General features: G+C 42.0%; 1 protein-coding gene across 3 annotated transcripts in view; it reads left to right on the forward strand.

Moving 5' to 3' along the window:
- The window catches only part of LOC126252662 (phospholipid phosphatase 5-like), a 50526-nt gene that overhangs the window by 23515 nt on the left and 4798 nt on the right, over window positions 1–22213 (forward strand). For all 3 annotated transcript variants that reach the window (XM_049953580.1, XM_049953567.1, XM_049953572.1), the window contains exon 5: window positions 8129–8299. In XM_049953580.1, coding sequence (XP_049809537.1) covers window positions 8129–8299 — 171 coding nt within the window. The remainder of the gene's footprint in view (window positions 1–8128; window positions 8300–22213) is intronic.

Below are 22213 nucleotides of genomic sequence, written 5' to 3' on the forward strand. Positions count from 1 at the left end.
GATTATCAGCCTACACCCAACTCATTTGCAGTATTTATATTTAATTATTGTTACCCAGAATATACTTAATTTCCAATGAAAGACTGCATTAATTCCATAACAGTTTTCTTCACATAAATCAATATTCTTGACTGGCTTTATTATACATTGTGGACTCTTGAGTAAACAGCTTAAAATCACAACGTATAATGCTGTGAATCAGTCTGCACATCATAGCCACATAACCATACATACATTTTAAATGGTTTTTCCCATTTTTACTGTGTGCTAGCACTCTAAATTGTAATTAGTCAAGATCTTGTAAATGTCAGCTCTTATGAAGCATATGTTTTTCACAGTCATTGTAAGCAGTGATGGCTTGTGATGTTTCATTGCTTGTCTTGCTAGTCTCCATGTGTTGTAGATAAGATGTGTTCCTGAACATGCAGAGAACAGTAATAAAACTTCAGTTATTCAGCACAAATCTTGACCATTACCAGCATCTGCAAATTCTCTTGCATACATTTTCTTTACTCGAAGCTTATGGATTAGTCTTAGCTAAGACATGGCCTTAAATGCTCACACCTCTTGCATGCATGGCATGTGACTTATCTGTTTAGGATTGTAACAAGGGATAAATTGTTTGCTTATCTTAGCTGCACAAGAGATTTAGGCTGACATACCTAAGGGGAGACAAAAATGAGTTCATTGTGGTACTGCAGTTCGATTGAAATTTGCGTGTAATTTTCTTGTCTGTGTAACATTGTATTCTAATGTTACATTCCCTCAGGTGACAAATTTGAAACAATATATGGAATCGTCATTCTTCCATAATTCTGAATAAATGTGCAAAGTTCTATAATCATTAAGGCACATTTGGGAGGAGTAGGGTTTGATATATGTCTTGCTGTCTAGATTTAGGTTTTCTGTGGTTTCACTAAATCAGTTAAGGCAAATTCTATGATGATGGTTTCTTTGGCAAGGACACATCCAATTTCCTTGTCCAATCCTTCTTTGTGTTCTGCTCTCTATTGACCTCACTGTCAGCTGGACTTTAAGTAATCCTAGTCTTATTTCTTCTTTTCTTATTTGTAAAAGTTCTGCAGCTTAACTGCGTAGAAACCAAATAATAGGAAACTTCTCATTTTTGTGGCTCCCATATGGATAAGTTTTTATGATAGTTTTCACAACTTTGTTACATACAGTGTACTGTTATCATACTTTATAACAAAATTGATAATTTATAGGGTAATGGTATAGTATTTTATTTTTTATCACACATTTAGTTACTTGATTCACTATTGTCCAAACCCCAAAGGAATACTGTCTGCAATCACCTTCCTATATGCCTGGATATCACAGTGGTGTATTATTGAAACAGGATGGTGGAAACACTGTTTGATACGGCAAATGGAACTGTCTGGAAAACAAATGGTAAATGAAGAGGAGAAGAAAAAATGTTCTTCAAGAATTGAAAGGTAAGAGGACAAAACAAAACAAGAAATAGAAAAAGCTCGGGCCACTGGAGAAATAGTGTCAAATAAAGTACTTGTTTTGCTACATGTTTCTTGGGAACAAAAACTAAAAGATATTATTGAATCATAAAGAAGAAACTTTGAGGATTAATAATGATGGTATTTTCTATTCCACTCTATAAAACATGTCACAGACAGATTTGAAGTGGCAGAAGCATAAAATCAGAAAAATGAAAATGATTAAAAATGGTCATAGCAAAAGATAATTTGATATTGCTGTTGGAAAATACTGCCTCCTACAATTCTGCCTGCACACAATATGTACATGGCTGGTGGTTTGCCATATCTCAGGTCCCCTACTGGCTTCAGAAAACAGGCTGGATTTTATATCAACACAGTGGCTGACCAAAACATGCTGATCTGTTATCAAATTAGATTCTGGCAGATATCACGGAAAACATATACAGACACAGGCAGACATGTGTAAATGCTGTGTCTGTATATGTGCGGATGGATTGTGTGTGTGTGTGTGTGTGTGTGTGTGTGTATACCTGTCCTTTTTTCCCCCTAAGGTAAGTCTTTCCGCTCCCGGGATTGGAATGACTCCTTACCCTCTCCCTTAAAACCTACATCCTTTCGTCTTTCCCTCTCCTTCCCTCTTTCCTGATGAAGCAACTTTAGGTTGTGAAAGCTTGAAATTTGTGTGTGTGTTTGTGTGTTTTTTTTACTGTGTCTATCTACCAGCGCTTTCTCATGTGGTAAGTCACAGCATCTTTGTTTTTTTATATATTTTTTCCCATGTGGAATGTTTCTCTGTATTATATTCATATCATTGTTTCAAAAGTATATAATAAGTTACATAAACAAAAATTTTCCCAAGGTTGAGAAGCTGATATACTTTCCAGATGGAAGTGGTAGTCAGTATAACAACAAAAATAATTTTTCAAATCTGTGCAACCACAAAGTAGACTTTGGGTTGGAGGCTGAATGGCACTTTTTTGCATCTTGTCATGGTAAAAATGCATTTGATGGGGCAGGAGGTACAACAAAACGTGAAGTAAGTAAAGCCAGCCTACAAAGACTAACCACAGACCAAATTCTCACAGTACAGGACATGTATGTCTTTTGCAAGGATAATGTTAAAGGCCTTACCTATTTTCTGATCAAGAAATAAGAAGTGGTTCTGCATATGAAAATACTTAAAACCAGATTTGAAAACTGTATAGCAATAGAAGGAACAAGGCATTTCCTCAAATTCCTTGGCACTGCAGAAAACGTAGTTCAGTGCTATGTAACATCAGAAACCGAAATTTATGAGGATCATTGTGTCAGTAAAATTACATCTCTATCTTTAACGTTGAATGACATAGTGGCATGTGTGTATGATGAACAGTGGTGGCTTGCAGAGGTTGAAAGAATAAGTTTGGAAAACTGATGTTTATGTGCATTTTTACAACCCTGCTGGCCCAAGAACATCATTCAAGAAATATAATAGTGACAAAGTTTGGACACCAATGGAAAATGTTTTAAGGAGACTTTCAGTGCTTGAACTTACCACAGCAACTGGGAGGTCTTATTCTATATCACAGAAGCTGTCTGAACAAATAAGTGTTCTTAACATTCATCACCAGTTTTAGGAACAGTCGCATCTTGAAGGATGTTAATTGAAAATATTTATTTTAAGTATGTCAGAATAATATAAATGTTATTTCAGTGATGTTTCCACTTTTTGTATATAATTCAGTACCTTACTTCAATAATAATTGATTATATCCTGCCACTGTCACACATGAATAGGCAACAGCCATAAGATCAGTTGTAGAGTAATGTTAATTATCTCCTCGTTTTCAAAAATTCATATCTTTGTTCACAGTCAGATATCAATGTTGAGATCTTTACAGTACATTGCTATTATATAGGTGTAAAAACTGTTCTTAATCTATCAAGTCCCATACGAGTTGGGGCATATTGTGTGCATTTACACCAGAAGGTCAGTGGCCGGGTAGCCAAATTTTAACTGTATATGAAGTAGTATCTGGTGTGAACATGTTGAGAATGTGGGTCTCACGGGGAGCGTGCAAGTGATAAATCCCTGCAGGTGCACTATCCCCTGTGCCCTCGGTGGCTCAGATGGATAGAGCGTCTGCCATATAAGCAGGAGATCCCGGTTTGAGTCCCGGTCAGGGCACACATTTTCAACATGTCCCCAATGATGTATACAATGCCTGTTTGCAGCTAGGATGTTGATTTAACTATCATTTCATTCTAGAGAAGCTGCACTGTCATCAATGGTATCCGTTCTTTCGGGCACAGATACTACCTTCATATAAAATTAAGGAAACATATATAAGTGTTGTTGCTGTATATGAGGCTAGCAGTGTATGATATTTAATTATAGGAAAAAAATAGACTCTCATAAATCACTCCTTGTTTGTTATTTTTGGGCCTAAAAAAGTGGATTTTTAAAAATTTGGATACCAAACTTTGGAGGTCATTTTGACTGGTTATTTTTGAATTTAGGGTATTTTGTGTAATAGACAGTGTTGTAGAGGACACTTTTCTAAAAGCAATCATGTCAATTGCAATGTTGTAACTTAACCCAGTGCAGAGATATTAATATTTTTGCTAATGTCTCTAAACTGAAAGATTGTCGCATGCTTAAAAATGAAAATGGCCGACATTCAGTAAAGTTGAAAGGTAATTTTTTTTAAAAACTGTTTGAACTTCTCAATTATAGGGTAATCACATATAAAAAAATTAAAATATTTAAAAATGGTCAAGCAATCAATTTAATTTTTATTGGACCTCTTCATTTGGATTGACCCTGATGAATCAGAGATGATTTGGAGCTGGCTACTTTCGGCACGGTTGACTTTCCACAAATACACTGTCACTGAAATATGTCACCACATCCAAGCAGCACACTGACCAACTGAATGAAGACAGTGCAGGTGCTTTAAATAGGCTGTTCTGACAGGGCAGGAAGGTGCCAGAGGCAGATCACAAGTTTCCTCCTTGCCCTGCTGGCTCATTTAACGGTTCACAGCGAGCGACAATGCTCTGCAGAGCAGGGCAGGCTGGAACAGCCTGGCGTATGCTGTCGTTGTCTGACTCCTAATTGGCGTTCACGTATGCGAGCAGTTATCATTCAATTACTGTTTTCTAAGTAGCCGGGAAGACCAGAAGAGTAGTTTTAGCCATACAAATTTTATTTGACTGGATTTTTTAGAAATTAGGTACAGTCAGGTTCTAACACGAAATTAGGTATTTTTAGGATTTTTAAAAATGATGTACAGTCAGGTTCTAACATGAAATTAGGTATTTTAGGTACTATAAAATTACAATTTTCGATAAAGTATTTACGTAATTCTTAGCTGGGAAGACCATGAGAGAATGTTAGTCATAAAAAAATTTATTTAATTGGATTTTTAAAATTTAGGTACAATCAGGTACTAACCTGAAATTAGATACATTAGGTGCTATAAAACTAGCATTTTCGATCATAAATTGGCATGATTCGTGTATGTACAACTTTTATTGCCTTTATTTAATAAGGAACAAACTAGGTTTTTACCTAAAATTCGAGGTCTAGTGATCAGTAATCCATTTGGCTTATTCCAGTATAAACAATTGGCGTTTGGGATTTCAAGTGCATCCACTATTTTCCATTGCTCTATGGAGCAGCTGACACGTGATGTCCTTGAAACTGTGAGTTATTTAGATGACATTATTGCCATGGGAAAGGATTCAAGGGATCTTTTGCAGAATCTGGAGTCGCTGTTTCAAGTTTTGGAAAAAGCCAACCTTGAAATGCAACAAAGAGAAATGTGTGTTTTTTGCCCAAAAGGTAGGATACCTCAGACACATTTTTAGCACTTCAGGGATCTTCTCAACACCTCGACATGTAGAGGACGTACAAGAAGTCTCAGTGCCACTGATACCAAACAATTAGTCGGTTCTTGGGCAATAAAACTATTATTGGAAATTTACTCCCCACACCGCAGCCATTGAGGAGCCCTTGCACACCTTCTATGAAAAGACGTAAAGCGTCAGTGATCACCCATCTGTCAAAAAACCTTCTTAGACCTCGAGCAGACTTTCCTCCATCCAATCTATGTGATAGTGTATGATCCTCGGAAATTGTTAATAGTGGCTGCAGACACCTCTGATTATGGGCTTGGAGAGGCTCTATCCCACAAGATAAACTGCATGGAACGCCCTATTGTCTTTACTTCAAAAACTCTGATGATGGCGTAATGCATCTACACCCAGATAGAGAAAGATGCCCTGGCAATCATTTCTGTGCTCAAAACATTCTGTGATTTGTCAACAGCCAATGGGTTATGCTCTTGACTGACCACAAGCTGCTGCTGCCCCTTTTTCATATGGAAGCTGGTAGTCCACAAAAAACAATACAGTGTCTCCAGGGGTGAGCCATATTTTTGTCAATGTAGGCATATGGTATTCAGTACCGCTCTACGACGCAAACCATGAACACGGATGTTCTCTCCCATCTTCTGGCAGGTCGGAATGCGACTCTTGACATGATGCCAGAGGAATATTTTGATACAGACTTGGAATCTGCTTAAGCAGTCATCCTGTTTCCCATTCATGCTAATCCTATTACCAAGTTAATTCTGAGTGACCCGTTCTACACAGTGTGGTGCACTGCACTACACAAGGGTGCCCTGCTGACAGAAAATTAAGCAGCAATCAGGATGTTGCAGCAAACTGGCACCACTGGCATAAACTCTAGATTCTGATGGACACCACGGAAACGGGTGGGGCCAGTTTCATCACCCATGACCATTGGATTGCTGCAGGCAGTGTTGCATGGGCTGGACTACTTGCATGTGCTGATAACATGACTGCAGGATCACTTGTACACAAGTGCCCATAAGGCCACAGAGCAACCAGCTCCAATGGCAGCAACAGCCAAGGAGGATCAACACAGCTGTACTGCAGCAAGCTGCCAGCAGTTGCAGCCGGAATCACCACCTCCCTGACCTCAGTCTAAGTCAGACACTGTGCTTCTGGGATAGTATACGCTCGATGGCTTCAATTCAATGATAGCACGTAATAACTGTCATCAGTGATAGGTGTCCAACTATACTTTGAAAAATTTCAATATTGACAGTTATCACCATTGGACTAGTATCCTCTGAGACTTATTTCTTCTGTAAAACCAAATCAGAAAGATTACAATTTGTGTGTTCAGACTTTATGGAATTGTGTACACGAGGATATAGTTTGTGAATAACTTCATTTTCTGTGTTTTTTGTAATAAAATATTATTTATTAGTATTACCTGGGAATCTTATTTGCATAGTCACCACAGAAAAATCTGTACTGCAACAAAAATGAAATTCAGGTGCCTTCCTAACTTCCAGTCCCACCTCCCCCCCCCCCCCCCCCCCTCCTGCCCCGTCTCCTGTGTTGCCCTTGCTGGGTAGTGGGTAGGGACAGTCATTGAAGCACAAATGGAGAAGAGCACTACAACTGTGTGAACAACAGGAAAAAGGACACCAAAGATTAAATGAGTTTAAAAGAACCTTAAAATGAAAGCTTATGGAGTTTTGAATAAGTACAGTTTTGAGACTAGATAGTGTGTGCAGAAAAGATTTCACATTTTCTGTTCCTGTATCGCAAACTGCAATTAAGGATTTAATGCAAACTGCAACTCAGAGATCATATTCTATACATTTGTAATGCAAGGCTTCTGCCGCTTCACTGCTGAAGCTGTAGTATGGAATCACATTATAACTGAATTACTGGTGCAAATAAGATTGCTTAAGGAAAAAATAAGTTGCAGTACAACAGTGGTTTTAGATGAAAATTTCTGTGTCAAGAAAATCAGTTTAGATTTTTATAAGACTTCTAATTTTCTGCAGATAGAAAAAAAGAGTAAGTAAAGAACTGCCTGTACAATGGCCAAAGTGTAATTTTTCAATAATTTATTTCACTGCACACACCTGAAAGTATATTCTCTAACTAGCATGGCCATTATCAACCTCTAGACAGTAGAAAAAGAGTTCCACAGACATTAGTTTGGAATAGAAAGCAGAGTAAATTGAAAAGAAGTGAGATGTATCGGTCAAAACCAAATAACCATCTTTCTGATACCAGGCCTATGATCTGATCATCCGAAAAATTGAACTCTAAATGAAAACCAAAGATTAGTTAGTTATGTAGTAAGCAAAGAAAACAGGTATTCAAACTTCAACTTGGAAGAATGTTGATATACATACATCTTGTACAGATCACTGGTATAACTTTTTTCAGAGTGCATATGTATTAAAATAAAATTTTTGAAAACATTATCAGTAATCCTTAAATTAAAATTTAAAGATTAAAAACAGTCTTGATCACAACTTTTTATTTTTATTGGAGTGGCCAGTTTCGAATCTATTTAAGAACCATCTTCAGGCTCTGAAAAAAACATATTACCAGATAGATTTCAGAGTCTGAAACTGGTCACTCCAATAAAAATAAAATGTTGTGATCAAGACTGTTTTTAATCTTTAAGCATATGTATTAATTTATGTATAATATGTTCTGTTATAGAATTGTGTTACTATGTTTATATCAGTGTTTCAAAATAGGTAATGTGAGTATCCCTTTAATGTTTGGAATTTGAGTTCATAAGTTAGACCATTGCTTCTGAATATTTTCAGTTTCATTTGCAAGTATGGGGTTTGTTGCTTTCTACTTGGCTGGGAAGCTTCATGTTTTTACACCATTTGGAAGAGGAAGATCTTGGCGCCTGTGCATATTTCTTGCACCTCTTACAGTAGCAACCTGCGTGGCCCTGAGCCGGACATGTGATTATCATCATCATTGGCAAGGTGTGTATACAAGCACAGTGATATTCAGTTTCATATGTCTTCTCATTACTTATTACACTTATGGTTCCTGTTCTTTTACTTTTGATGAATCTTTCACAGACGCAAAGATTTTAATTACCATTGCTAACATTATTGATGCTTTTTGGTCTCAATTTTTAATTCAGGAGTACTCAGATTTGATTAATTTCATGGTCAGTGGGGTTTAAGCTTTAAGTAGTTCTGCCAAGTAATTACTATGATATACAGAGCTGCTCATTAGCAAAAATAGTGAAATTTTCACTGCCTGCAATAGAGAATGTAAATTTAAAGGCTGTGAATTGAATTCAGTAGTTTGTAGACCATGTGATCCTAATCCACACTGTACGGTGGCAAGAGAAAACACAAATAAATATATTGAAATTTGCAAACTTTAAGAGCCAATGGCTCCTCCTGGCAGGAGGGTTGAAAGGAGAAGGTGAAGAGGTGAAGGGAAAGGACTGGTGAGGTTCAGGAAATGGGGAGAGTTCGGAAAAGTCTTCCAGAGCCGTGGGTCAGGGGAGACTTATGGACAGGATGAGAATGAAAGACTGGTTGCTGCGAAATGCACCGGAAGAGATTTGAAAACCTGAGAGTTTAAAGGTGGGAGATAGGGTAATATGCAAGACAGAGATCACTGACAAATATCATGTATGAGTTAGTAAGAGTGGGAAACTAAGTGCATTGTATGTGGTAAATGTGGAGGCTGTTTGGTCTTTTGCATTGTTATGACTATCGCCAAGTTATCAGTTAGAATAAATGGGCATAGGCAGAGGGTGTATACTGGCTACCTTTCTTAACTCCTTTTCTGTTTTCTGTATTTTCTATATCTTTCAGTTTCTGACCATCTATCTCCCCACCACCACCACAGTGTGAGTAGACAAAGTTCCCCTAAAATAAAAGGCCATATGAGGTAAGAGAGTGAAACTTAAAAAAGTAAACAACCTTCATATTTCAGTGTCAAAGATAGTGGATGTCATTGTTATAGTGAAGATAGCTGCATTTAGTTTCTTACATCTACCTTCAGTCCTCTGTGCTTGAAATGGTCAACTTCACTGACTGACCACCTTTGGAGGAAAAAAATTCTCTTTTATAAGAGTTTTGTGATAGAAACTGTATCCATTAGATTTGTTGTAGTTAAGAATTAATCTGTTATCTGAAAGCTGCATTCTGATCTGATTTTACTGACCAACCTAGTAGCTACATCGTTTATATTACATTCTATGTTTTTTACCTGTCGACCACAAAGAGAGAAATTTTTGATTCACCAATCCTGTTTAACGAAAGATTGTTGATATCTACCAAGAAAAGTGATCTACCCAGGCTAGAACCCTATGGCACTCCCCCCCCCACCAAATTCCTCATTCCCCCACTTTATGTGACCCCAGTCAGATTGAAACATCTTCCAATTTTTTTTCACTGAGGGACAAAGTTCTGCTTCTTGCTTTCCACATATGAGTTGAACCATTGTTAAACTTTTTTGCTAATCATATAAAGTTTCAGCTTTTGAAAAGTAACACATAATTTGTGCAGTCAAATGCTTTTGTTAAAATAAAAAATACAGAGTAGCCTCAACCTATCATTTTAGCCCTGACAGTGTGTCGCACACAAAATAATAAATTTTATTTTCTGTGGATACTGCTTTCCTGAAACTAAGGTATTAATCAGTAGTTGTCTATGTTCTCTCTTTTACTGTTTTTATAAAGTGGTTTCACCAAAGATTATTTCAGTCTGTTAGGAAATTGACCATACCTGAAAGACACAATGCACAGGTAAGTAACTGACTATAGAATTAAGTTATGTTACAGTGATTTTCATAATACTACTTGAAATTTTACCATCTCCTAATCTAATAATTGATTCAGCCTCATCTTTGCTTGTTTCGTGTAGCTGCTTGTGATGTAGTTGACTCAGAACACCAGCTTTCAGGAGTTCTACGTATTTACCTGTACCAATAAAATTTTGATTTAACCGATGTACTATTGACACAGTGTTCATTAATTATTTTGCGCAACTCTGCTGGATCTCTAACAGTTTCATTCTTGCATAAGAAAGGTATATGTTAAACACCCAATTTCTGTCCTGATGCCTTTTTCCACAGTTGAAAAAATATATATTTAATTTTGTTCTGAGAGCTTTCTATTATTTTGGTGGAGTGCATTATTTTAACCTGTCTGATGATACTCCACATTACTTTGTAGTGTTGTCAGTAGTGAAATTCCATTATGGGGCTCTTTACTACATATCTGCCTGCAAGGTTTCAATAGCAAAGAGCTAACAAAGAAAGTAAGAAATGTTTCTCATTCAAGTTGCCTGTGTTGTATACCTCTTGCCAAGTTCCCCTTCGAGATTGGTTTTAAGTGTTTGTGTTGCATGTGAGATCTCTTGCAAGTGAGATTCACTTATTTGGAATATGATTCTGCCTTCATTCCTGTCAGTATTACTGCCTGCGCATCATGATCTGACATTCCATTACTAATTTTTCTCACACTGTGTTCTTCAACTAGAGAACAATTTGTAAAGATATTGTTTGTGTTCATTCTACTGTCCCTGAACTCTAGTTGGTGGTATACTGTCTGTGCCAGTTTGTAAGGTTCAAGTAAATCCATTAACATTTTTTTCTCTGGGAAATCAGTAAGAAAGTTTATATTGAAATCCCCACACAAAATCAACTTCAGGTTTGTATCTCCAGCATGCTGGGGTTGTGACAAGTCTGCAACTTTTATGTGGTCACAATAACTGTTAGAGGAACAATCTTAAGTTACATAGGAAGTTTTATTTATTTGTTGATGACTAGTTTCGGATGGCGAATTTCAAAACATTAACTGATACTAAGGGGGTCCTACAGTGACCCTGTAAGCTAGGCCAAAATAGATTAAACTTCCTATGCAACTTAAGGCAGCTCCTCCTGCAATTACTGTAATCAACTTTGTATGTTTCTAACAGAGGCAAGTTTGGAGAGGGAAACCCTGAAGTCAGAACTGGAGGATCCTCTGAGGCCGATAATTAAAGGGTTTTTTGTTTGAAAGTTAAACTCTTCTGCATACTATTCAAATATTTGCTCTTTACAGTGTTTTGATATGTCAACTCTTTTGAATAAAACATTCCACTCGGGATAAATGGCCATCCCTCCCTTCCGCAGTGGACTGCTAGCATGGAAATCAAATAAGATGTACCTCTCCAAAGAAAGGCTTTATATTTCTTCACCACGTAAATGATGTTCTGGTATACAAATAAGTAACGAGTTAATATCTATTAGCAATTCACATATTTTACCTTTAATTCATGTAATATTTTGATAAAATAAGCTTGCAGCACCTCATGATCTGCATTTCTCATTTAATGAACAAACTTCCATTTTTAATGTCCTCAAGCAGGGATGTGTTGTACCTGATTTTGCCCTAAAAAATGTCTAGCTCATCTGCACATTATCACTGAAATTTGGCCTGAACAAGACAGGTCCACCTGCTGTGTTGTCACTTATTAGCATCACTGACCACCCCTTCCCAGACTAGTGTCCAGTATAGCCTGACTATCATCACCAAAATGTGTGCCTTGTCAACAGTCATCAGCACCCTATCAGGTCCCATATGAACTCACCTCACAACACTGTCAAGATGGGGTTGATTGTAATGCTGGAACAGCTGTACACATTGATCATCAGTGGCCCAAGTTTGACTAGTAGTCCTGCCCAAATCACCACCTTTATCATATGCCCAATCACTACCAAGACTATTCTGAGCCTCTCCCACTATCACTTTATGATCCTGTTTAGAGAGAGAGAGAGAGAGAGAGAGAGAGAGAGAGAGAGAGAGAGAGAGAGATGAATTGATTTTTGAAGTAATAAAAGATGATGAAATAGGAGCTTGCAGTGGGTAGGATTCTTGAAACGGAAGTTTGCTGGAAGTATTGAGAACTTCAGTGTATTTTATTTCACTAAGCAAATGCTGTGCTTGCGTTATTTTGTGTATGAAGATTTGTTGGTCCTCTAGAATGTCCAGTTTGCAGCTTTTGTAATGTACACATAGGATCTTTGTCGTGTTTTAAATGGACAGCTACTGTGATTTATTTGGTTGTTGGGGACAAAAAGCTGCAAAATCTCCATAAAATCTCAATTTTCAATTCCTGTTGCATTGGTCTACATATAAATGGTTGTAGTTAAGGCAGTTGATTTGATACACTCAAAAATAATTAGAAAACTGTAAATAAAACATTATTATTTCTTAAATAGTTTTGAATTTTTTTTTAACTGCACACTAGTAAGGAATCTTACATGACACTGTTGAATCCTCAGTCACATCATCTTGTATCTTTTATCTTGAAGCATGCATAATGTACTTGGAATCACTTACAAAATGCAAGAACAAACAGAAATAAATATTACAGAATGTTTTATTTGTAGTAAACTACCATAATATACAGTGATGAGGAAAAAAATCACAATACCAAAAAATAATTAATATAGAGTAATGAAATTTCCAGAATACATTTGTCTAGATAACATATTTGAGTGATTAACATTGCATGATCACAGGTTAATGTAAGCACGAGATAAGTGGTTGCGAATGTGAAATGCTGGTACATTAATAACCAATATAACCATCAGAATGTTGAATGCAAGCATGCTAACATGCATGCATTGCGTTGTATTGGTGCCAGATGTCAGTTTGTGGGATGGAGTTCCATGCCTGTTACACTTGGTAGGTCAATACAGGGGCAGCTAATGCCATTTGTGGATTATACTGGAGGAGTTGTCATCCGATGATGTCTTATACCTGCTCGATTGGAGACATCTGGTGGTCATGCAGTCCAAGGCAACATGTCGACACTCTGTAGAGCATGTTGGGTTACAATAGTGGTATGTGGGCGAAAACACACACTGGAATGCTGTTCATGAATGGCAGCACAAGAGGTCAAATCACCGGATTGACATACAAATTTGTAGTCGGTTTGCATACCACGAGAATGTTCCTGTATTGCACACTGGCAGGTTGGTTGCAGGCCCTCAACTGGCCGCCTCCTTTACAACCTATGGCCATCACTGGCACCAAGGCAGAACCTGCTTTCATCAGAAATCACAGCAGACCTTCACTGTGCTCTCCAATGAGTTCTTGCTTTTCACCACTGAATTTACGGATCACTGTGATTTGGGGTCAGTGGAATGTGTGCTGTAGGGCATCTGGTTCAGAGCTGTTGTTGAAGTAACAGACTTTTAACAGTCTGTTGTGTGACCAGGGTGCCAACTGCTGCTCAAATTGCTGCCGCAGATGCAGTATGATGCGTCAGAGCCATACGCCGAATACTCTCGGTAGTGCCACGCGGCTGTCTGGTGCCCAGTCTTTTTGTGGCTGTATATTCCTATGATCACCACTGTCAGAAATCGTGTACAGTGGCTACATTCCTGCCAAGTCTTTCTGCAGTATAGCAGAAGGAATAGCCAGCTTCTCATAGCCCTATTACACGACCTCATTGAAACTCGGTGAGGTGTTGATAATGAGCCGGCCGGAGTGGCCGAGCTATTCTAGGCGCTACAGTCTGGAACCGCACGACTGCTACAGTTGCAGGTTCGAATCCTGCCTCGGGCATGGATGTGTGTGATGTCATTAGGTTAGTTAGGTTTAAGTAGTTCTAAGTTCTAGGGGACTGATGACCTCAGAAGTTAAGTCCCATAGTGCTCAGAGCCATTTGAACCATTTGTTGATAATGATGCCTTTGTCACCTTAAAGGCATTCTTGACTAACATCAACTCACCATCTCCAATCTCAAATGTAACTAATACTCACTACCATTACAGCACTTATTTAAAGCAGATCTGATTTACTTCCATAGTAGTACCATCAGTGCCACTCTTATGTGTCTGGCATAAAATATGGAGAGACAGAATCTTTCAGAAACATGCCTACCAACTTTGTTTGTCACACAACCATTACTTGGTGTTGTGTTTTTTTCTGTCATTGTATTGTCATTAACATGGATAAGTATTTATGATAGATAATTGATTTTTACTTAAACAAGGGTTTAATATGCTACTTCACATTATAAATACAAAAATCCACAGGAAAACACAATTGTTTAAATATACTAGTAGCAGCTAAAGTAAGTGCTGCTTCTGGTAATTGGAGAGGGGTGTTCTTCTCATTCACATTATAAGCTTGACGTAAAATGGCTATGAATGTATGGGAATTTCTGATAAAACATGAAATTGCACCTTGTACTCATTCCTGCAGTCATCTTCGCTGAAAAAATTTTCACATACTATTCATTAGTTCCGTTTATTTAAAAAAATGTTACTAAAATACGGTCACCTGCATACAGTTAATTTCTTGCAAAATGAAGCAGTTCTTGATCATTAAATATTTAATCACCTGCCATATTCCTAAGATTATCTACGTTATCACTGCTTTCTTTATATACTTTTTCTTTATCTTTTCTATCTTCAATGGCAAAATCTGTTGTCCTTGTTGCAATACAATTTGTTAGCTTAACCTGTTTTTTTATATTTGACACGTCTTTAACTTGCATTTCTGTCTTGTATTTTTTAGATTTTTCATTTCAGATCCTTTCCTTTTTGTAGCAATTTTACTTCTTCAGGGTTTTCTGCGTTCTTGAGTTCGTGAAAAGTGAGTTGCAAATTTCAGTGCAGTAGGCATTTTGTACCAAATTTGGTATTCAACTGCCAACTCACAAAGTAATTAGCTGTTGGTTTAAGCAATTTAAACAGACTGGGATTGTGTGCAAAGGAAACTAGCACAGGCTGACTGTGTGGGTCAGAGGATGATGTCTGACGGATTCAAGAAAGTTTTGTGCGTAGTCCCAGTATGTCTACCAATAGAGCCAGGCGAGAACTTGGAAGACCCCAGCCAACAGTATGGAAAATTCTGAATGGCATTTGCTGTACAAGCCCTACCGATTATAACTTGCGCAGGCTCTCAACCCCACTGACAAAGAGGAGCGTATTGCATTTTATGGTAATGTGCGAGTAAAGATGGAGGATGACGCATTTCTACAGTGTGCAATTTTTAGCGATGAAGTGACGTTCCACTTTAGTGGAAAAGTCAACAGACACAATGTTCGCATTTGGGATTTGGAAAAATCCACAGTCACCATTGCCCCCCCCCCCCCCCCCCCCCTGCGGGTTCGGGGGTAAGAATAGCCCCTCGGTATTCCTGCCTGTCGTAAAAGGCGACTAAAAGGAGTCTCAAACGTTTCGGCCTTGTGTGATGGTCCCCTGTCAGGTTTGACCTCCATGTCTCAAAATTCTTCCGAAGAGCGAGCCGATTGGGGAAGGGTGCCTTACCTGGTGCATTTTGTCCATCGTGCATTGAGACCTCGGGCCAGCTTTACTGTCGTCTCATTGCTGTCCCGCTCATTCTCCATCTCTTGGGCGAGAATGCATTCCTGGGTGCAATTCCATTATGCACTGCGCAGTGTTGCTTTTTGTGGAGGTGACTACCATAGACTTTATTGCACCTAATATCCAGCACGGTAGCCAGTCCGTTGTGGTGGGGCCGCCATGTACCCTGTTGGTTGTAGCCCCCTGACAACACAGGGATCGCTCTGCTGATGCCTGCGCCATTTACTCCCCATGTATGCCAAGGAGTAGATGCCCATCTCCCTGGGGCGTCAGAACTCCCGGCAATGGCCATCCTGCAGGTGGCCCTTGCTGTGGCTGGGTGGCGCCCATGGGGAGGGCCCTTGGTCGGAGTAGGTGGCATCAGGGTGGATGACACGCAGTGAAGCGTGGCACATCTTCTATTGTTGGTGGCCAGCCACCAGCAGTCTCTAAGCGTTCGAGGGCTCATTTTAAAGCTAACGTTTATGACCGCAAATCGTTCCCCTCCCTGGCCACACCATGGGAGGAACGAAAGGCAATGAATGAAAGTGAGACGTATTCGCCCGGGTATCTCATCTGTACCAGAGCTGATGGAGAATCCTTTGTATTCGTGAAGCCTCAGCTCTTTGTAGAGCATTTAGAGGACAAGTTTGGGGAGGTGGAGGGCTTGTCCAAAATGCGCTCTGGGTCAGTTTTGATAAAAACGGCATCCTCTGCGCAATCACGCTGGTTACTTGCTTGTGACACCACATAAGAGTTTAAATATGGTCCAGGGTATTATTTTCCATAGGGACCTACTTTTGCAGTCTCATGACGAGCTGCACGCCAACTTAGAGCATCAAGGTGTCCAATTCGTCCGGCGCGTTCATCGGGGTCCGAGGGACAATCGGGTAGCAACCGGTGCCTTCATCTTGGCCTTCAAGGGTTATACATTACCGGAGAAGGTCAAGGTGATGGTCTACTGATGTGACGTCAAGCCCTATATCCCTCCCCCGATGCGGTGCTTTAAGTGCTGGAAGTTCGGCCACATGTCTTCCCGCTGCACTTCCAGCCTCACATGTCAAGATTGCGGACGCCCATCACATCCCGATACTCCATGTGCCCTGCCTCCCATCTGTGTCAGATGCGGAGAGCACCATTCACCTTGCTCACCAGACTGCAGGATCTTACAGAAAGAGCGCAAAATCATGGAATATAAGACCCTGGACCGACTGACCTATACTGAGGCCAAGCGGAAATATGAACGACTTCATCTGGTACGAATGATTTCCTCTTATGCTGCTGCAATGACATCCGTGTTAGCCCCATCAGTTCAGCATATTCCAGCCCAATCACAGAGCCATACAACTCCACATGCCCCCTTGCCAATGGGAGCCTTATCCCCCCTGTTGCTCCTGCGCCACCTACCTCGGGAGCAACATCCCCCCACACATCGGGGACATCCGTCCCCGCTTCTAAGCCGCAGAAGTGTCCAACTTCTTCGACTTCTCACGCTCGCAAGGGGTCCCTTGGGTCCCTCCCTTCCCAGGTTTCCACAAGCGGGAAGGCTGACGACCGACAGTGGCGTAAGTGCCCACAATCAGCTGGTCGTAGGGCTTCGCGATCCTCCTCCGTCCCGGAGACTGAATTGGTGAAGCCCTCCCAGCCAGTGAAACCCAAGGAGCAGCACGAGAAATCCAAGAAGAAGAGCTCTAAGCCTAAGAAACTTGCGGTGGCACCCAACCCACCGCAACCTTCCAGCTCTGCGTCTGAGGACGAGGTGGAGATTCTGGCGTCCGCTGAGGACCTCGATCTCGTCGGTCCCTCAGACACCATGGATAGCACTGGCACAGGTGCTCAGTCAGAGGCAGCAGGTGACCCAGCGGCGTAATCTGCCTTCCCAGTCCTTTCACGCCTTTCTGAGTCATGGACAATGTCATCCTCCAGTGGAACTGCAGAGGTTTCTTCCATCATCTAGCTGAGCTCCAACAACTTATCAGCCTTCACCCTTTCTTCTGCATTGCTCTTCAGGAAACTTGGTTTCCAGCAATGCGAACCCCTGCCCTCCGTGGCTATCGGGGTTATTATAAGAACCGGGCAGCTTATGAAAGGGTGTCTGGTGGCGTCTGCATTTATGTCCTTCACTCTCTTCACAGTGAGTCTGTCCCTCTACAAACACCTTTAGAGGCTGTCGATGTTCGGGTATGAATGCCACAGGCTGTTACTGTCTGCAGTCTGTATCTTCCACCGGATGGTGATATCCCACAGCACGTCCTGTCTGCGCTGATCGCCCAATTGCCGCCACCTTTCTTTTTACTGGGCGACTTCAACACCCATAGCCCTCTGTGGGGTGGGTCAGTGGCAACAGGTCAAGGTGCCATCATTGAGAATGTATTGGCACTGCTCGACCTCTCCCTTTTAAACGATGGTGCCTTCACACATTTCAGTGTGGCGCATGACACATACTCCGCCATTGACCTTTCGATCTGCAGCCCTAGCCTCTTACCTTCTGTCCAATGGAGTGAGCATGACGACCTGTGTGGTAGTGACCACTTTCCGATCTTTCTGTCACTGCCACAGTGTCACTCTTCTGGGCGCTCTTGCAGATGGGCTATGAATAAGGCTGACTGGGATTTGCTCTCCTCCATTGCCGCTATTGAGCCTCTTTCTAATGACACCATTGATGCGGTGGTGCACTCGGTCACCACCAGCATCGTTACTGCCCTCGGCGGCGGACTGTGCCTTGGTGGTCGCCTGAGATTGCTGAGGCGATTAAAGATTGCTGGTGGGCGCTCCAGCGTCACACGTGGTATTCATCTTTAGAAAACCTCGTCACCTTTAAACGGCTCCGTGCGCGGGCCCGCCGCATCATTCGCCAACACAAGCAGGAGTGCTGGGAACGGTATGTGTCCACCATTGGCCTCCATGTCTCTCCATCACAGGTCTGGGCCAAGATTCGACGCCTCTGTGGCTATCAGACCCCTGTCAGCGTCCCTGCGCTCTCACTGAATGGAGCAGTTTGTACTGACTCCGACGTCATTGCCAACTGCTTGGCAGAGCATTTTGCTCTGAGTTCTGCTTCTGCGAATTACCCACTGGCCTTCCGCTCCATTAAAGAGCAGATGGAACATCGGAACCTTTCTTTTCGCACCCTTCACCCTGAAACCTACAATGTGAGTGGGAATTTCACAGTGCCCTAGCCGCTTGCCCTGATACCGCTCCTGGGCCAGATCGCATCCACTGTCAGATGCTGAAACACCTTTCAGTGGACTGCAAGCGACGCCTCCTTGACCTTTACAACCGTATTTGGGTCGAGGATGTGTTTCCGTTGCAATGGCGGGAAAGCATTGTCACCCCCGTTTTGAAACCTGGAAAGAACCCTTTGGAGGTGGACAGCTACCGCCTCATTAGCCTCACCAACGTTCTTTGCAAGCTGCTCGAACGGATGGTGAGCCGGCGATTGAGATGGGTACTAGAGTCTCGGGGCCTCCTGGCTCCGTATCAGGGTGGGTTCCTAAAAGGCCGTTCTGCCACCGACAATCTGGTGAGCCTGGAGTCCGCCATCCGCACGGACTTTGCCCGCCGTCAGCACCTCGTCACTGTCTTCTTTGACATTCGGAAGGCGTACGATACTACGTGGCGCCTCACATCCTCTCTACACTTCATGATTGGGGTCTTCGGGGTCCGCTGCCGATTTTCATATGCAGTTTTCTGTCACATCGTACCTTCCACGTGCAAGTCGCGGCCTCTATTAGTACCTCCCGAGTTCAGGAGAATGGGATGCCACAGTGATCTGTTTTAAGTGTCTGCCTGTTAATAGCAATTAACGTGCTCGCTGCGGCGGTGGGAACGTCTGTCTCAGCGTCCTTGTATGCTGACGACTTCTGCCTTTACTATAGCTCTATTGGCATTGCAGCTGCTGAATGTCAGCTGCAGGGTGCTATCCGCAAGGCGCAGTCTTGGGCTGTAGCGCATGGCTTCCAGTTTTCGGCAGCCAAGACCTGCGTTCTGCATTTCTGCCGGTGATGCACTGTTCACCCAGAGCCACGGCTTTATCTTGACGGTGAACTTCTTGCTGTGGTGGAGTCCCATAGATTTTTGGGTGTGGTTTTTGATGCCCGGTTGACTTGGCTGCCTCATATTCGGAAGCTTAAGCAGATGTGTTGGCGGCATCTGAATGCTCTGCAATGCTTGAGCCACACCAGCTGGGGTGCCGACCAATCTACCCTCTTACGGCTCTACCAGGCGTTAATCCAGTCTCGTCTGGATTATGGAAGCCTGGCTTATGGTTCAGCATCCCCTTCGGCGTTGCGGGTGCTGGACCCAATCCTTCACAGCGGGATACACCTTGTCACTGGTGCTTTCCGGACCAGCCCTGTGAACAGCTTACTTGCTGAGGCAGGTGTCCCTCCATTGCAGTAATGGCGCCACCGTTTAATGGCCGCTTATGCTGCCCATGTTTTTAGCTTGCCCGGGCATCCAAATTATTGTCTTCTGTTCCCGCAATCGGTCGTCCACCTGCCAGAACGTTGGCTCCGGTCATGTTGTACGATCGCGGTCCGCGTCAAAGAGCTTCTCTCCATTCTTGGGATTTTCCCTGTTCCACCTCCTTTCCGAGCCCCTTTGCGTACACCCCCGTGGTGTGTTCCTCGCCCTTGCCTTCGGCTTGAATTGGCATACGGTCCAAAGGACTCAGTCCCTCCGGAGGCCTTCCGCCGCCGCTTTTATTCCATCCTAGCCACGTATCAGGGCTCTGGCATTGTATACACTGACGGTTTGATGGTTGCTGGTTGGGTCGGTTATACTCTAACTCTAGGGGACCATTACGAACAACTATCCTTGCCGGCTGGCTGCAGCGTTTTTACTGCTGAGCTGGTCGCCATCGTTCGTGCCCTAGAGTATATCTGCTCCTGCTCAGGTGAGTCCTTCGTTATCTGTAGCGACTCCCTGAGCAGTTTATGAGCTATCGACCAGTGTTTCCCTCGCTCTCATCTGGTGATGGCTATACAGGAGTCCCTGCATACTCTTGCCCGTTGCGGCCGCTCTGTGGTCTTTGTGTGGACCCCTGGTCATGTCGGTATCCCGGGCAATGAACATGTTGACCGCCTGGCCAAACAGGCCACCGGTGAACCAACCCTGGACATTGGCCTCCCGGAGACTGATTTGCGAGCGGTCTTACACCGCAAAGTTTTCGCGCTATGGGACGCTGAATGGCGTGGTCTGACCACCCCTAACAAACTCCGTGCCGTCAAGGACTCAGTAGTCCTTTGCCGGCTCCGCATTGGTCACACCCGCTTGACACACAGCCATTTACTGCGGCATGAGGACCCACCTCTCTGTCAATGCGGGTCGGCTTTGACGGTGGTCCACATTTTGTTGGTCTGTCCACTTTTAACTATGCTCCGGCAGACGTTTGCGCTGCCTGATACGCTCCCTGCCCTTGTAACTGATGACTCTGCTGTGGCAGGTTTAATTTTGCGTTTTATTCGGTCAGGTGCCTTTTATCATTTGCTCTAAGTGTTTATCTTTATTTAGTGTTGATTCTGGCCTTTGGCCTATGGTTTTAGACTGAGTTTTTAATATATTTCTCGATGCTTGGCTTTTTCTTTTTTTCTCTATGGTCGGCCAACCACCGTCACACTGTGTGATTTTAATTCGTTTTGTCTCATCTGTGTCTGTGTCTTTCTTGTCCCGTGTCGTCTGCCCTCTTTTCTGTTCTTTGTTTTTTTGTTCTCTGTGGGTGTTTTTAGTTTTTGGAAAAAGGGACCGATGACCGTAGCAGTCTGGTCCCTTTAATCCCACAAACCAACCAACCACAGTCACCATTGCAACACAAAGGAGACTCACCGAAGAGCAGCGTGTTCTGTGCCATATCCTGTACAAAGGTTTATGGACCATTTTTCTTTGCGGAAAGATCTGTAAAGCTAATCACATACCTGGGCATGTTGGAACAATGGCTGTTCCATGAAGTTATGGAAGATTCCCAGGACTTCATTTTCCAACGAGGTGTAGCTCCACCCCATTGCACCATGATGCATCAGGCTTTTTGAATGACTCCTTTCCTCAGCGCTGGGTTGGTTGCAGGGGACGTGAGGACCTGGCTGTGCACTTCTGACCAGCAAGATCCCTTGATCTGACACCCTGCGACTATTTCTTATGGGGTTATGTGAAAGAAGTTGTTTACATCTCACTGCTATCAATCACTCTGAACGATATGTGGAAACAGATCACTGCTGCCGTCCACTCAGTAACAGCATATACGCTTTCGCATGTGTGGGACGAGTTTGGTTACTGCGTCGATGTTTGCTGTGCAGCCAATGGTGGCCACATTGAACATTTATAACACTTATCACATTTCTAATTATTAAATAATTATAAAAAACTAATTAATTACAAATTATCAAATTTATTAAATGGATATCAAACATTAAGGGAAAAAAACTTCAAAACTTCCTCTTTTCATTGGTGTAAAGCTTGTTCATTTTTGGATTTGTACTGGAATAAATACAAAATTTTGCCATCATTTAGAATAACCCTGTATACGTTTATAATTTTGAGAAAAATTTTTGGTTTTACTGCAAGTGCTT

This window comes from Schistocerca nitens, chromosome 1 (genome assembly GCF_023898315.1).
Source record: "Schistocerca nitens isolate TAMUIC-IGC-003100 chromosome 1, iqSchNite1.1, whole genome shotgun sequence".
Lineage (NCBI taxonomy): Eukaryota > Metazoa > Arthropoda > Insecta > Orthoptera > Acrididae > Schistocerca > Schistocerca nitens.